General features: G+C 46.9%; 1 protein-coding gene across 1 annotated transcript in view; it reads left to right on the top strand.

Moving 5' to 3' along the window:
* The window catches only part of Gadl1 (glutamate decarboxylase like 1), a 183460-nt gene that overhangs the window by 36566 nt on the left and 131477 nt on the right, over nt 1-15417 (top strand). The window contains exons 3-6 of the mRNA XM_041677511.1: nt 2152-2278; nt 4945-5035; nt 9123-9229; nt 9932-10047. Of these exons, the coding sequence (XP_041533445.1) occupies nt 2152-2278; nt 4945-5035; nt 9123-9229; nt 9932-10047 (441 nt within the window). The remainder of the gene's footprint in view (nt 1-2151; nt 2279-4944; nt 5036-9122; nt 9230-9931; nt 10048-15417) is intronic.

The raw sequence follows: 15417 nt of genomic DNA, 5'->3' as shown, positions 1-15417 counted from the left end.
ACTACAGAAGGACTCAAGGCTGTCCTCTAACTTCTGGATTCACGGGTGCACACTGGTACCCTCCCAAACACACACACACACACACACACACACACACACACACACACACACACAGAGAGAGAGAGAGAGAGAGAGAGAGAGAGAGAGAGAGAGAGAGAGAGAAAGAGAGAGAAAGAGAGAGAAAGAGAGAGATACAGATCAATTCCACACTCCCACAGATTGCCTTGTCTTTCCTATAGTTTGCTCATCCTAGCCCCTCTAGCCCCTGCCATCGACTGCTCTTGCTGACTCTGTAGCTCCTGCGGATCATGCGGATGGATTCCTGTCATAAGTAACCTCTGAGACAGTTTTCCCTCATCAAAGCTCCCTTGAGACTCATGTGTAGAGCTGTGTATGCTCATGGTCATTCCTATGGGTGGTCTCTGGAAGCTTGACTCACCTCAGTCTGCCAGGGAGGTTCCATGGGGGTTGAACTCACACCTCTCACATGGCTTGATAGCTCCTCCTGCTTTCTTGCTTCCCACCTCCCCGGCTTCTCACCAGCTTCTGTTCCCTGGTCTCTCGCCTCAGCATCTCCTCCTCTCTACCACCAAGCTTAAAAGATGTCTGCAGTCCCTCCCCCAGCTTCTTCACCTCCTACCCCTCCACTCCACCAGGATCTCTCCTCCACCCCCACCTTCTAGTCTCATGTTAGCCTCAAGAACACCTCTCTGGTGATGAATTCCGTGAGGGCTTGTTGGTCCTTCATTTGGCTTCTCAGCATCATTTGGCAGCAAACCCTCCTTTAATGCTCTTTATTCTTGGCTCGGGCCCCACTACACCATCCTGGAAGGGTCTGCCTTTTTCTCTTGTGGGTGTTCTCCCTGTCAGAGGCCATCTATTCTGTTTCTTACGGGACAGTGTTCTCTAGAGATCCCTGTAGCTTCTTTCTGAGCTGTGAGCCCCTGCCCCTGGTATGTCATCACAAGAGGCTAAAATTCTCTCCCTGACCCTTTCCAGGAGGTTTATAAAGCCTGCTTTGCTATAGCTTTATCTCCCCATCACTCTTCCGGGTCTCCACACATCTCCCTTGAGTATCTTAGAGTAAATGTACTTACGCCTCACCCTCCCCATCTTCTCACGAGCACCCCCTTCTGTCACCCCACCACCATCGTCACACTTGTGTCCAGATCCATCTTTACTGAGGGTCTGTGAAGCAGTGATGATCAAGCTCCATGGATGAAGATGCCAAGGCCTCTGTCCCTGGGGAGATGATGAGGAAATACCTTGGTGACACGTGCCATGAAAGAAGCTGGGGAGAGTGAGTGGGACTAAATTGTCATTGAGAAAATATTGAAACATTTCAGCAAAGACATACAAAAAGGGAGGGAGGTCACCATGAAAAGAGTTTGGTGAGGGAGACATCCGAGGCGGAGGATGAAGCCTGTGGAGACCTCAGCAGTATGGGCAAACTTGGTATGTCCGTGGAAGGAGGAGGCAAGCAAGCCAGGAGGGAGCAGTACCGGAGAAGAAATGCGGGCAGAGAAGCTGCCCAAGGCAGGGTGGTTTTGTGTCTTCACGATGACTTCTACTGAGAAGGGGTGTAGCTCCTTGGGGGGAGCATTTGACTGTGCAATTACTTCCGTTTTGACTTTGATGAATATGGAGCAGAGGTGAAGGCATTTGCATAGAAATATATAGGAATGGCTTGAGGGAGAGAGGCCCACTCCAGCAGTCGGGCTGACAGACTGTGTGGGGAAGGGAGTGAGCAAGCTCAGGGAACAGGCAGGGTCTAGCTTACCTCAATGGCTGCCTTTCTCTTCCTTCTGATTTATTTTGTTCTTGTACCATGACATCTTAGAGGCACCGTGACCTGCCTGACCGTCCATCCCGTGCTGTGTCCACCTAGAGCACTGTGACTCATTCCTAAACTCAGCCTGACTCACTCTAGTCTGACACATCACCAGTCTGGTGTTGGTTCTCCTGGGAGATCTGAGTGGACCTCTCCTGTCCTAGCTGGATCCGCACTGCCCTCACAGCTCCTTTCATGGTGGCCTGCAGCCTCAGCAACTTTAAATCCTCCCTGGGGGCAGAGTCCTGGCTCCTCCCATACTGCCAATCCCGGGCTCTACTGGAAATTTAGCTAACCAAGAGCTGTCACTCAATCTCCAGGTGTGCGAGTGGCAGCCCCCTGAGCAGCTGAGGCAGCTCCTGGATCTGGAGATGAGGGACACAGGAGAGTCACAGGACAAGCTGCTGAAACTCTGCCAAGATGTCATTCACTTCAGCGTCAAAACCAGTAAGGCCTTGTCATGTCCCTGATGTTCTCAGTGAAAGCAGTGGTGCCAATGTCCAAGGAACAGGAGACCTGGGTCAGAGGAATCATGGCTCTGATGTAGATTTCTACATGGGTCCCTTTAATCCCTACTGAAGATTTGTCTTCAAGATCAAAGACTTGATAGGGAATCTGTTAATGTCAGAACCCTGTAAACACCGACTCTCCCTTGTCAATCTCCATCCTCCATTTGGAGCCAAGATGATGTACTAAAGTTCCTATGAATTAGTTATTAAACTGGCAAGTTATTGTGATTGTATGACTGTGTTACAGGACTTGAAATTTTTTTTCTGTGGCCTGTAATATGCAAAAAGTAGGAGGAGGAGGAGGAGGAGGAAGAGGAGGAAGAAGAGGAGGAGGAGGAGAAGAGAAATAAAAGTTTAAAAGTCAGCTTATTTATATGTTGGTTTACTCTTGGCAACTGCTAATTTCCAACTCATATGATCAAATCTGTCAGAATCAAAATCTTTAGGTAGAACTAAGAGAACTACAATGGTTGTGGATATAGCCCTGGTGGTGGAGTGCTCGCCCAGCAAGCACAAGGCTTTGGATTCTTCCCGGAATTGTGTAACCAGGCAGAGTGGTGCACAGCTGTAATCCCAGCACTCAGAGGGCAGTAGGAAGATCAGGAGTTCAGGGTCATCCTCAGCTACGTAGTGAGTTCAAGGCTAGCATAGGCTACTTTGAGACTGAGTTTTTAAGACTCAGTAAAGTTAAAAAAAATTAAGAGTAAAAGAAAACCCCCTAAATATCAGGTTTTGTTGTGATTTTCATGTGACTGCCATCACTATCGTGGCTTTCAGTAAACAGTGGCATTGTGTCAGTAAAAACAGTTTGATCGTTACCACATTGTTTCCACAGGACGAATGAAGAGGTTTCAAAGTGGGGGGCGGGCTGATTTTTAGAATACGCACATTTCGCTGTGCTAAGGAGGTAATCTGGAGTCTTAATCTCCACAGGCATTATGCGCTGCGAATTCTGACATTGGACTAAATTTAGTGGAAAGAACGCCATAAAATCCTGGCTAAAAATAATTGGATTAAGTTCCCTTGGGAAAGCCTGATGCATATATCTAAAACTCAGAATTTCCTAAGCAGGAATGCCTGCCTCATTATTATAGCTCCTGTCAGAAGTCTAGAGTGACATTTAATGCCGTAGATTGTTTTCAATTTACTGTGTATTTTCCATAATGTTACCATGGAAATCAATCATAAATTAACACAGAACTTTAAAAAAAAATCCTATTAAAATTACTTGTAGCGATGTCTGGTTGTCTCTGCCGATCAGAGGCAGTTTTCCATGCTTGAAAAGGAGTTTGCTTCCATTTGGGTTTTCTTTATTGAACCCATGGTTGAAAGGGGGGGGGGGGGGGCACATTAAATTCTAAAACCAAACCAGTTTCCCACACATTCCAAGTTAGAAAGGCCCCTGCCTTTGTGTTTTGTGTCATGTTGTGCTTCTTACACCTAAGAATGTGGAGCCAGTTAGCCTGGTGCTTGGTGTGAATATTCACACTTGGAAAGCTGGGGATTTTTAGGAGACCTTTTAAAGGTGGAGAGAGATATGGAGAGAGGGAGGGAGAGGGGGAAGGAGGGGGTGGGGGAAAGACTAGACAGGAAGTTCTGACTCCATGATGGAGTTTTAAAGAGATGGCCTTTGAAGTGGTTGAATCTGGAAGTGTCAGAACTGAGTCACAGCTGGTACCCCATCTGCTTCACGCCAGACAAGCTGTGTAGCAGGAGGAACAGAAAGGCCACTCCTGGACTGTCACTGTAGGCAGACATTTGGAGGTTGTGACACTCGGAGGGACGGTGCTAAGACACATTTCTCCAGGGCTTGGGTGGATGTAGATGGCAGAAGCGAACAGAGGTTAAAGCGAAGCTCTAAATCTCTCCAGTTTTACTGAGAAAGCTTATCTTGGAGAAAGAGTTATGCCAAAGCCCGTCACGGGTGGGCATACGGTGCCATGTGAGTCTGGCGGCTAGAGTTCCGCCCTCCTGGATCCCATGTTAAAAAGCCAGGTGAGGCTCCACACACCCATAATCCCAGCTCTGGAACACAGAGACCGGTGGATCTCACAGCCACCCTGGCCAGCCAGCCTAGCTGAGTGGATAAACGTGAGGTTGAATAAGAGACCCTATCTTAAAAGGAAGGTGGAAAAAAACTGAGAAAGATACCCACTGCCAATCTCTGACCTATAAGAGCACGAACACATTTATGCACACACACACACACACACACACACACACACACACACACACGTGAATATGTACACAAATGCACACACAGAAAAGGAGCTTCAACACTTTTCCTTGTATCTATGTTATTTGTAAAATTGAAGTGTAATTAATTCCATGTAATAAGGTATATAAATATGGCTCACTCAGCTTATAGCCAGAGGAAGCTCAAACTATTTCTAGAACCCAGAGGCTCCTTGTACCCGTGCCAGTTAAAAAGCCCCTCCTTGAGGTACCAAGACCGTACCTCCATTCTACAGATGTCGATGCTGATTGCCCTTCAAGTGGAACCACACTGTGCTAACCTTTATGTGGCCAGCTGCTCTCCTTGTCCGCAGGAAGCCACCGGCACGCCAGTGCTGTGTAAGGAAGTACTTTGTTTTCCATTTACAGACCATCCAAGATTTTTTAACCAGTTGTACGCTGGCCTTGATTACTACTCCTTGGCGGCCCGGATTCTAACAGAAGCTCTGAATCCAAGCATGTAAGTACTGGGCGGCTGGCGGTGAGCGATGGATGTTAACTCTGGAAGTTGGTTTCATAAATTTCACTGTAATGATTTGTTTTGCGAAGTCTAACCATTAGAAATGTCATAGCCCTAGGACTCCAAGCTGTATTGGAGGAGGTGTTTTCTGCAGGTGGAGCTAAGAGATAATGCCGGACAGGCCTATCAATCAAACGGGAGGCACCTGGCGCAGCAGCTCTCCTCTAAGAAGTCGTGTCTGTGCTATCTATTAGAGACAGAATAGAAACAAGCCTTGGGCCAAGGGCTTGACTCAGTTGGGAAAGTGCTTGCCTCACCAGCACGAGGACATAAGTAGGGCCCTCAGAACCCAATCAGGATACTGACACAACACAGGCTTGTCATCCTAGCTCTGGGAGCCAGACATGGGAGGTCTGCCTGGCCTACTTGCTGAACTCTAGGCCAGTGAGAGATCCTGCCTCAAACAACAAGTAGATGACTCCTGAGGAACCATGGTCAAAGCTGTACACTGATTTACACACACAGACACACACAGACACAGACACACACAGACACACACAGATACACACACAGACACACACAGACACACACACAGACACACACAGACACACCTACTTTTGATGCTGTCCTTCGAAATGACAAAGTCTGGTGAAAGAAAGACACGTACTAAATTGCCTTAATGTGGATGGATGTAAAATCCAAACTCATCCTTGAGAGACAGGTGTGTTATACTATTAACATAAATGGAGGAAGGTTTCCTAGTTAGTCCCAGGAAAGTTGCTGAGAAGAGGGGACGGCTAAGAGAAGGGCGGGAAAGAGTTAACCCCGTGAAGTTCAGAGGGACACGTTCCAAGTGGTGGGAGGCAGCGTGCCCCAGTGAGAACAGCATGTACAAGAGTCCTGTGGTGGGAGGCAGCAGGCCACTCTATGTGGAAAGGTCAGTGTGGGGGTAGCCGACAGAGTGACGGGGTTTATAGCAGGAAACAAGACCAGAGAGACCAAGAGAAGAAACATGTTGACCTTGTGGAACATGCTTATGAATCATTGCACATACATAGGAAGCTCTTGCAAGTCAACATTATTTGGTGACATTTGCAATCTAAAATTTTTTTTTTTTTTTTTTTTTTTGCTGAGGAATGGGGAGATGACTCAGTGGGTAAGCTTGACAACCTGAATTGTTCAGAGTCTCTGAACTCACACAAAAGCCAGATGCAGTAACACAAATGTCTAGAACCCAGTGCATCTGTGGGAAATGGAAGGGAGGAGCAAGACAGTCTCCAGAAACTACTGGGTCAATACGGTGTAAGCTGGGGTGTCTCAAAGTGGAAGGAGAGGATGAAATGGAGAGATTGTCCTCTGATCTCCATGTGATCATTATACTACACACACACACACACACACACACACACACACACACACGCTCAAGTATCAAAGCAGACTAGATAGGATGAATTAAGAGGGTATTGCCAAAGGAGAGATGGTAGCAGTTTGGATTCCGACTGAAGAGTAAGTGGAAAGAACTGGGGAAAGCCGGTTGCAAAGACAAAGCCTGAACACAGGGCTCCGCCATGGCAGTGCTTGGTAGACAAACGTGAGGACTCGAGCTGGAGCCTCAGTACCTGCTTGTAGTCCCAGCACTGAGAAGGTGGAGGGAGATGAATCCCTGGCCTTCTGTGACCGGTCGACATAGACATAAGGGCAATCCCAGGTCCCTGTGAGAAACCTTGTCCCCAAAACCACCTTTGGCCTTCTCAAACACATGCGTACATGCCCATGTGTATCTGCACACACAGGTTAGTCATACACATATGTACACACACTTAGAAGATGACATACATGTAAAGGGGTGGATAAGTGTTAGATCTTGGAAATGAGGCTTAGGAAGAGATTTCTTAGCTAATGCCTAAGCCCCCAGCCTTTGTGGTGGGTTCACAGCTGTACTATTAAATGGTACCAAACATGGGACAAGAGCATCGGTTTTCAACAGTGTAGTGGATGAGGCAATGCCGAAATTTCCATTTCAGGTGTGGGCCTTCACAGCCACAAGGACTTTGAGATAGTGAAGCACACCGAGAGATCTCTGGGCCTGGAATTCTGATACGGATTTTAAGAGGTGTAAATGTGAAAGAGATGGGGAGGGGGGAGAAAGAGTGGTTAAATGGTGGGCATGGATGAGGTTCCCCAAGCTGGTGATTCCCACTTGGAATTAACTCGAGGACCCCTGGCTTCCACGCAGACTAATGAGACACCTATGCTCTGTGGGTTTAGTGGCTTCAGGGAGCAGTCAGGGTGGAAAACCACATCTCGAGGGCAAACAGAGTGAGGAGAGAAGGGGACTCAGGGCCTTGGGAACAGATATGTAGATATCTATCTAGCCTTTAATGGTTAGGAGGGAGAGACTCAACCATAATGGAGGGAGGGAAGAGGGTGAGCCAAGAGTGTAGGTATGGAAGCCACGGAAAAGGGTGTGTACAGTACAGTGTGGCATCGAACAGATAACCAAGGCAAAGGCCGACAGTTCCTGGATTACTAATATAGATGTGGGGTGAAGTCATGGCCATGACGGTGTTTCCACAGAGGGCAGACGTAGGCACTGGGCTCTGGGGTGGAAGGCTCAGCAGTAGATCATCAGAAAGAATAACCAAGTTTCACTCTTCAGCTCTCTCTTGCCAGAGTTCTATATCTCCTTACTTGAGTTATTCAACCTGGCACATCTAGAGGGCTGTGATGTGAACACTGCTGCCCTACTGGACCATCCTCTCACCATGTGCCCAACCCCCTGTGTGTCTATACCTTCTCCTCCATCTCATGCCCATTGCCAGTGTAGAGTTGATCTCATTTTCAGTAATAGATTTACAACAAATTGAGGATTATTTTTATCCATGTTTCAGCTCCTATATACAGCCTTTCACACATTCTGTGTGAGTGTGAACTGATTTCACACCATGGCTGGAAATTTAGCCTGTCTTATGTTCACAAGAACCCAACACCTGTAGAGTGCTTGATGCACAGGCAGACCCTGCACAGTAGGCATTTGGTTCTTTTGCCTTTGTTCCAGAACTGTCCCCTCCAGATTTTAAAATAGTTGCATCAAAAAAAAAATTTCTACAACTGGAAATTTAGACACATCTACTTAGCCTATATATTAGAGTATACATTTTTTTCAGATGCAATTTAATGCAGTCCCCTAATTATAAAGGAGGCTGGGGATATTCAGCAACTCAGTTATCTGTAGAAAGAAGATACTTACACAGTACATAACAAGGCACCATAGTTGATGGAGTTTGGGGCGCTGCTCTGGAACTGGGGAGCTACTCTGGCTGGAGTGCACAGGGCAGGTGGTTATTAAACACATGGGATCATCATGAGGGACTGGAGAGTGAGGAAAGAGCAGGGAGGGTCAAGGATGCAAGTCAGACTGTCACACAGGCTCAGTGACAATCTCCACTAACCCCAGAGAGTCTCTACAAGGACCGGGCATCAAGGGTAGAACCACAGAGAGGGGGAGCTGTAAGGCAGTTCCTTCAGCTGAGGTGAAGGTCACCATAGCAAGGCTCTCTGATGACAGTACCCAGGCTAGAGCAGGAAATCAGATCAGTAAAACCATCACACAATGAGAGATACTCATAGGACACTTTATATCTGTGCAGGTATAGCTAACGTGGCAGAAGAAGCCATGTTCAGGATGCAGAGCCCCCATGTGCAGACAGTGTACTCATGGTAATGACCCAGACAAATATGGATACCCAGATGATAGCTTCTCTTTAGTTAGCATCAACAGCCAGCATCCTAAGTATCCAAACATTTCTCATGGCCGACACACAGATGATACTCAGCCCTCTTCTCCACTCATGGAATTGAAGGTTCCTGAAGTAGCTGGCATAAGGCTACCAGCTATGGACATTTAAGCATGACTAGCAGTATCCCTTCTGGAGACTTCTCCAGGTCCAATGGATAGATCTGCAGAGACTTCCTCCACTTGGCAGCCATTGGGTTTCAGGACCTCTCTCTGTGCATTTCTCTCGGGACCCCAAAGGGATGTTTTGACTCTAGTCATAGAAGTGAAGTGTTTTTTATATCTGTCTAGTTATACGTATGAGGTGTCCCCAGTGTTTCTGTTAGTGGAAGAGGCGGTTCTGAAGAAAATGATTGAATGTGTTGGCTGGAAAGAAGGGGATGGAATATTTAATCCAGGTGAGTACCTTTGGCGACCTCCATCACCCTTCCATTTGGAGCATCTAAACTTCTATTCAGTTGGGGACCTCTCATTGCAGACTCGCACATGACCAGAAAGTTGACTTACCGTGGAGCTGACACCTTTTCATAGCATGATTGAAATTTGCATAAATGTATACTTGGCAAATGAGATGTCTACAATTTAGGACTTACATAGCTACACTTAGCTAGCACGAAGGAATTCCTCAGCTGCTGGGAGTTTACAGAGATACTTCTTCGTCCTCTATGTTTGTCAGGCAATGTTTCTGCAGATTTCCAAACCATCTAGGTTTATTCTACAGAGTTTTTCTAGGGCTGGAGACGAGCTTGTGTTTCCATTTCAGTTTCACCAGAGAGGTGACAGACAGGATGTTGTAAACAACACCGCTTTGGATGTTCCTTCTAAGTTCAGGCCCAAAGATTGAAAGTTTTAGTTTGGAAAAAAAAAATCCTAAGCGAAAAGGATGGACCTAAATTTCCCTCTTTTCTGAGATAAAAAGCTTGGCAATTGCAGACATCCAGGAGAGTATGGATGGGACATTGGGGTGTTTGGGTGACTCTCACAGTGAATTTTTCTTAGACAAGGGTAGTCCTAGCTGTCCATTGTTCCCCTATCTATTTGCTTCTGTGGGTGTTAAGACTTCATGCTGTGAATGTGACATTTAAATTTTGTCTTTGCAGGTGGCTCGGTGTCCAATATGTGTGCAATGAATTTAGCTAGATACAGATATTACCCTGATGTTAAGGAGAAGGGCCTGTCTGGTTTGCCAAGATTAATCCTTTTCACATCGGCAGAGGTAAAGCATTATTTTTGATGCTAGGTTCATTTTTCTTCTTGAGAATGTGTTCGTCAAAAGGGTTCATTTGCCTGAGGATTCCTGTTGTGATTTTTATCCTATCTACATGTGATTGATTTATGCCTACGTATGATGTATCATTTTATTTTCAAAGGAAAATCAGATTATTCTGGTTTGATGACTCCTGGCCGCTCAGTTTTGGTACAGCAACCTCATTTAAAGTTTATAGTCTAACCACAGGGTGCCCATACCCAATGAATACTCATCTACCTACCACAACCCTTATACCTCGGGCTCCGGGGGCATCATGGAAGGGGTGGAAAGATTGTAAAGGCCGGAGGACCAGGATGTCTGCCATAGACCACATCTCCTACATCTAACAGGGAGCTGCACCCATGAAATCTCAACAGTATAATTGTCTAGACAAGACCTTCAGCATGACAACATCAGTTGTGTTTAATGTAGATGGGGGAGATCTGCCAAGACCCCACTCCTGGATGAAGTTAATAGCTGCTATCCTCTCCAGGGACAAGTCCCCTGAAGGGTTATCTAGTGGTCAGCACTAACCACATGTGCATATGCACAGGAGTAAATGGACACAGCAAGGGGTGTGTGTGTGTGCATGCGTGTGTGCATGTGTGTGTGCATGCGTGTGTGTGTGCTCACGTGTGTGTGTACACAGATTTCATTTGAAGGGCCAATTCTCTCTTTCTCTCTGTGAATCTTTGCCTTGAGTATCTTGCTTTATTGGAACTCAGGTCATGACTGATGTCAGATGTGTTCTCTGCTTACGATTCCTAGCAATGTTGCTTTGATTGAGTGGTGTAAGGGGTTTCTATCTTTCTTTTCAAGGTGGAGAGAAAGGCAGGGAATTCAGTAACAACTGATGTCATTTGGACCACAATCCCACATGCACACACACACACACAATCACATGCACACACAGAGAGACGGACATACAGTGAAACACATACAATCACATGCACACACAGAGAGACGGACATACAGTGACACACACATACAATCACATGCACACACAGACGGACATACAGTGACACACACATACAATCACATGCACACACAGAGAGACGGACATACAGTGACACACACATACAATCACATGCACACACAGAGACAGACAGTGACACACACATACAATCACATGCACACACAGAGAGATGGACATACAGTGACACACACATACAATCACATGCACACACAGAGAGAAGGACATACAGTGACACACACACACAATCACCTGCACACACAGAGACAGACATACAGTGACACACACACACAATCACATGCACACACAGAGACGGACATACAGTGACACACACATACAATCACATGCACACACAGAGAGACGGACATACAGTGACACACACATACAATCACATGCACACAGAGAGAGACGGACATACAGTGACACACACACACAATCACATGCACACACAGAGAGACGGACATACAGTGACACACACATACAATCCTGTGTCACCAGAGTTCTCACATCTTATCTCTCTGTTCCCTGAGGTACACAGGAAGGGTGTGGTTGAGTACATGGATGTTGAACTAGGCCACCCAGGTTTGATTCCAGTCTCCAGCACACATTATCAGAGTGACCTTAGCAAAGGTGGTTGCCACCTCTGGGCTTTGCTTTCCTAATTTGTAAGACAATGCATCAATTGCTTTTTGCCTCAACTTACCCCCAAATCCAGCAGTCTGGAACTGCAGCTGTGTGACCAATTCTAAGTCTCTCTCCACCTGGCAGGTTGTGCCATTCATGGCTGGGCTCTTTGACATGGCTGATACAGGGAGGGCCCAGTGGGGTGGTCCCAGTGACCCCTCTCTACCCTGTGAGCCCTGTGCACAGCATATTCTAACAGGCAGTGCAATCCCCTCCCTGAGAAAGCTGGGAACATGCCAGCCACCGAGTTCTAGAGTCAGAACCCGTGCATTCTCAGTCTGGACTCATTTTTGTAGCAAAGTCAGATGCATCTTGGACCCTGATCCAAAGGCAGAAAAGGCAGAATCTGATGCTGAGTGCAAGGTCTCCTTGAAAAGTGTCTGGAGCAGGGCTCCCTGAGCAATGGACCCATGAAAGCAACCCAACAGCCATACAGTGTTCGTCAAAGAGTAGATGCTTGCAAAGACTGAATGGGTTATTGCCTGTAAAGTGGGATCTGCCCCACATTAGAAGAAGAAGTAGCCATTATCAATGGGAGGAGAAAGATCCAGCCCCAGTGAGATGGTTATAAAAAGATGGTCCAGATGAAGGGCAGTCTTGTCTGAAAGAGGCCTGTCCCCCTGTATTCTACTTCTGCGTATTTCCTGTGGGAACCTTTGTTCATTCCTAGGTCAGGACCAATAGCTATTCTGTCAAAAGCTTGAGGTGGCCTCCCATCCAAGTACTTACCAGACCTGGCTTTGCTTAGCTTCCAAGGTTAGACAAGCAGGACACAAACACAGGTGACTTGGAAGAGGAAAGTGGAATATTAGGCCTGGAAGGGTAAGAGTGGGTGGGGAGGGGTGGAGGAGCAAGACCCGCCCAAACAAAGCATATAGGAAAACCTCAAGAGGAGACATGTTACTTTTTATCCTACTTAAAATGGGAACAACAATGAAAAGAAACGAAGTAAAATCTGAGTGTGGCCTGTGACTTCCAGTCAAATGCTGGGTTTTCCTCCTGCCTTCGGCTCTGGGAAGCTCTTCACTGACAGGAGAGTAGGAGCCAGGGAGGCAGGCCCCTTTGAAGGCTCACCTGGGTGGTACCTCACCATCTGCATCTCACCTTGGGCACTGTGGTTCTTCATAAGCTGTGTCTTCCCAAGGCAGAGGAGGATGTCTGGAACTGTGAGAACACTTACACACCTGGAATTATTGTGGCACAGGGTTCCCCTTCCTCTGTTACAGCCTACTCTATTTGAAACTTAGAGACCCAAGTCCTTGGAGATACGGTGCAGTTTCATCTCCTGGGTGGGCTGATGGAGGCCTGCTCCTGCCTTCTGCTCCATGCCTTTCCACACTCTCCATCCTCACTTGGTTTAACACTTTTTTACTAGTCTTTTTATGGAAGAGATGCCCCAGAAAAAGGAAGAGATTTGATGGAGCCTGAGAATGAACATGCCAATGTGGATGATGGGTAGTCCAGATGAAGGTGGTGAGAAGACACTGGGTTCTTAACTCGTTATGAAGTCAGAGCACAGTAGTGGTCTTTCCAGTCTCCCAGGAGGCATGGGTGGCTGACATGCCAGCAGAAATTGGGTCCAGAAAACCAAAGAAGAGGACATAAATCCCATCTGCATGAGTTTGCTTTTGCCTCGAGTTGTTCATAGAGTCAACCATTCCACCCTGATGCTACCCACAGCTTCTTCCTTTCCCCACTCGGGGTCAGAGCATCTGCATTGCTTTAATTTCCATTTTAATGACCACCCCTTTATTGCTTATTATAACAATCCAGCCCACCGTTTAGTTAGGAAACTCAACGTTGTGTTGAGGCAAGCTCTCAAGGCTTAGGAGAATCATTGGTTGCGCATCGTTGATTGCTCTTAGTTTCGTTAGAGGACACTCAGCAGCCCACAGTCTCTTCGTGGTTCAATCGGTTCCTTTCTTATTTTCACACCGGCCTCTTGGGTTATGGAATGTGTATATCTAGCACAGAAGGTGCTTCTGCACACTCCCCTTTCCGTCTGTAATTTGCCTCTTGCTATTTACCAGCAAGACCATCACAGTAGACTCCTGAGCTGTCACTACATCCACAATATCCTCTCCAGTGCTGCAAGGAGACATTTGGAGAGAAGTCGTGAAATGTAAAGGTTGTGACTTGGTTAGAACTTTGCTGCGAGCACCTTGTGTGCACAGTGCTCATGGGGTTTTGAGGTTTATGAGCAGAGCAAATTATTTTTAGAACCAACACAAAACAGAGATCATTGTCCAGCACTACAAGATGAGGGCTAACAAAACCCCATTAACCTCCAGGCAGTTCCTCCTGAGCATGGTTGTCACTAGGCGAGAGTGTAGGATGCTTGTCTCAAACTGGTCCTCCTTCAGCCTTGCACCTTAGGGCTTCCCTAGTGAGATATTTGTCTGGAATGCAAGAGTGAGCAGCTACTCACCCCAGACGGGGCCAATATGACACAGCAAAGACACAATGTCACATAGTCTGGCTGGTGAACCAGGGGACTTACTGGAGTTACTTAAAGGGGCATGGGTGATGGGTAAGGTGTTGCATACAGGAGCATCCATGCCCCAAAGTCAGCAGCATTTGAAGTCAGCCCAGCAAGGTGGGACTCGTGAAAGCCGACTCCCTGGGGCTGGCTGTCAGGTGACTCAGCTATCCGTAGAGTCTCTTCTTCCGGCAACAGTTGGTGCTCTTACAACTTTGAAGAGGGACCTCATGAGTCTCCAAAGTTTCAGGAGCTCTCTGGGTCTTGTTGGTTTCCCTTATGTACTTCCTGAGCCTTAAGGGAATGTTTTCGTTCAGAGGGAATAGCTACATAGCATGCCCTGAGCTGGAATGGGATGGATCCCAGGCCTTCCCAATAGAAAACAAGTGCCCTTTTAGATGATGTGGAGACCTTGAGTAAAGGTCATTCATCTTGGTGGACCCTGGCACCATTAGGAATTTGTCTAACTTTATGATCTTGGAGAAATCTTCAGAATATTTCTGCTCTCCCTCCCTGAAAGGATAACACTGATAAACTCTGCCCCCCTTACCTGAAAATGTGAGCATCAAATTAGTCAGCGCTAGACCCATCGTATTCAGGACACAGCACACACCAAGGTGAAATCACAATTCATCCTGAAAGCCAAGATCACAGGGAAAACATCCAAGGTCACGGAAAAAGCATCCTCGCAAGACCCAGAAAGCACAACTTCAGCTCAGGGCTGACTTTCATGTTGGCACTCGATTGTTGCTTCACCTTCATGGAAACTGATACCCGCTGGGGTGGGGATGACTTCTTTGGATTTACAAAGCCCATGGGGAGTCTGGGTTTTAGAATGCCGATTTATCTTTGGCTAGTCATGGGAACAACCACCATTTACTTAAAAGCGCAGTTATTAGTTCTCAGGTCATGCCATGGGTTTCCCTTCCCCCTCAACTAGTCAGCATATCTGAAGTGCCATTATATTTGTTTTCTCCACTTCCAGGACCCTTCTCCAAAACTCCCAAATGTCGTACACACACACACACACACACACACACACACACACACACACACACACATCTGTTCCTCTGTATTGGAGGGTGATACTGGTTTGTTCCTGGCCCCATTGTCCTGGGCGTTAACTCCATGACCTTTGTTCTGGATTTTGTTTAGTTGGAGACAGTGTGCTGTTTCTCATGGGGAGGGGGCTATGGCTTTC

This window comes from Microtus oregoni, unplaced genomic scaffold (assembly GCF_018167655.1).
Source record: "Microtus oregoni isolate MIOR12 unplaced genomic scaffold, Mior012 000028F_ref0000031, whole genome shotgun sequence".
NCBI classification, from domain to species: domain Eukaryota; kingdom Metazoa; phylum Chordata; class Mammalia; order Rodentia; family Cricetidae; genus Microtus; species Microtus oregoni.
This window is presented reverse-complemented; position numbering and strand designations above follow the sequence as displayed.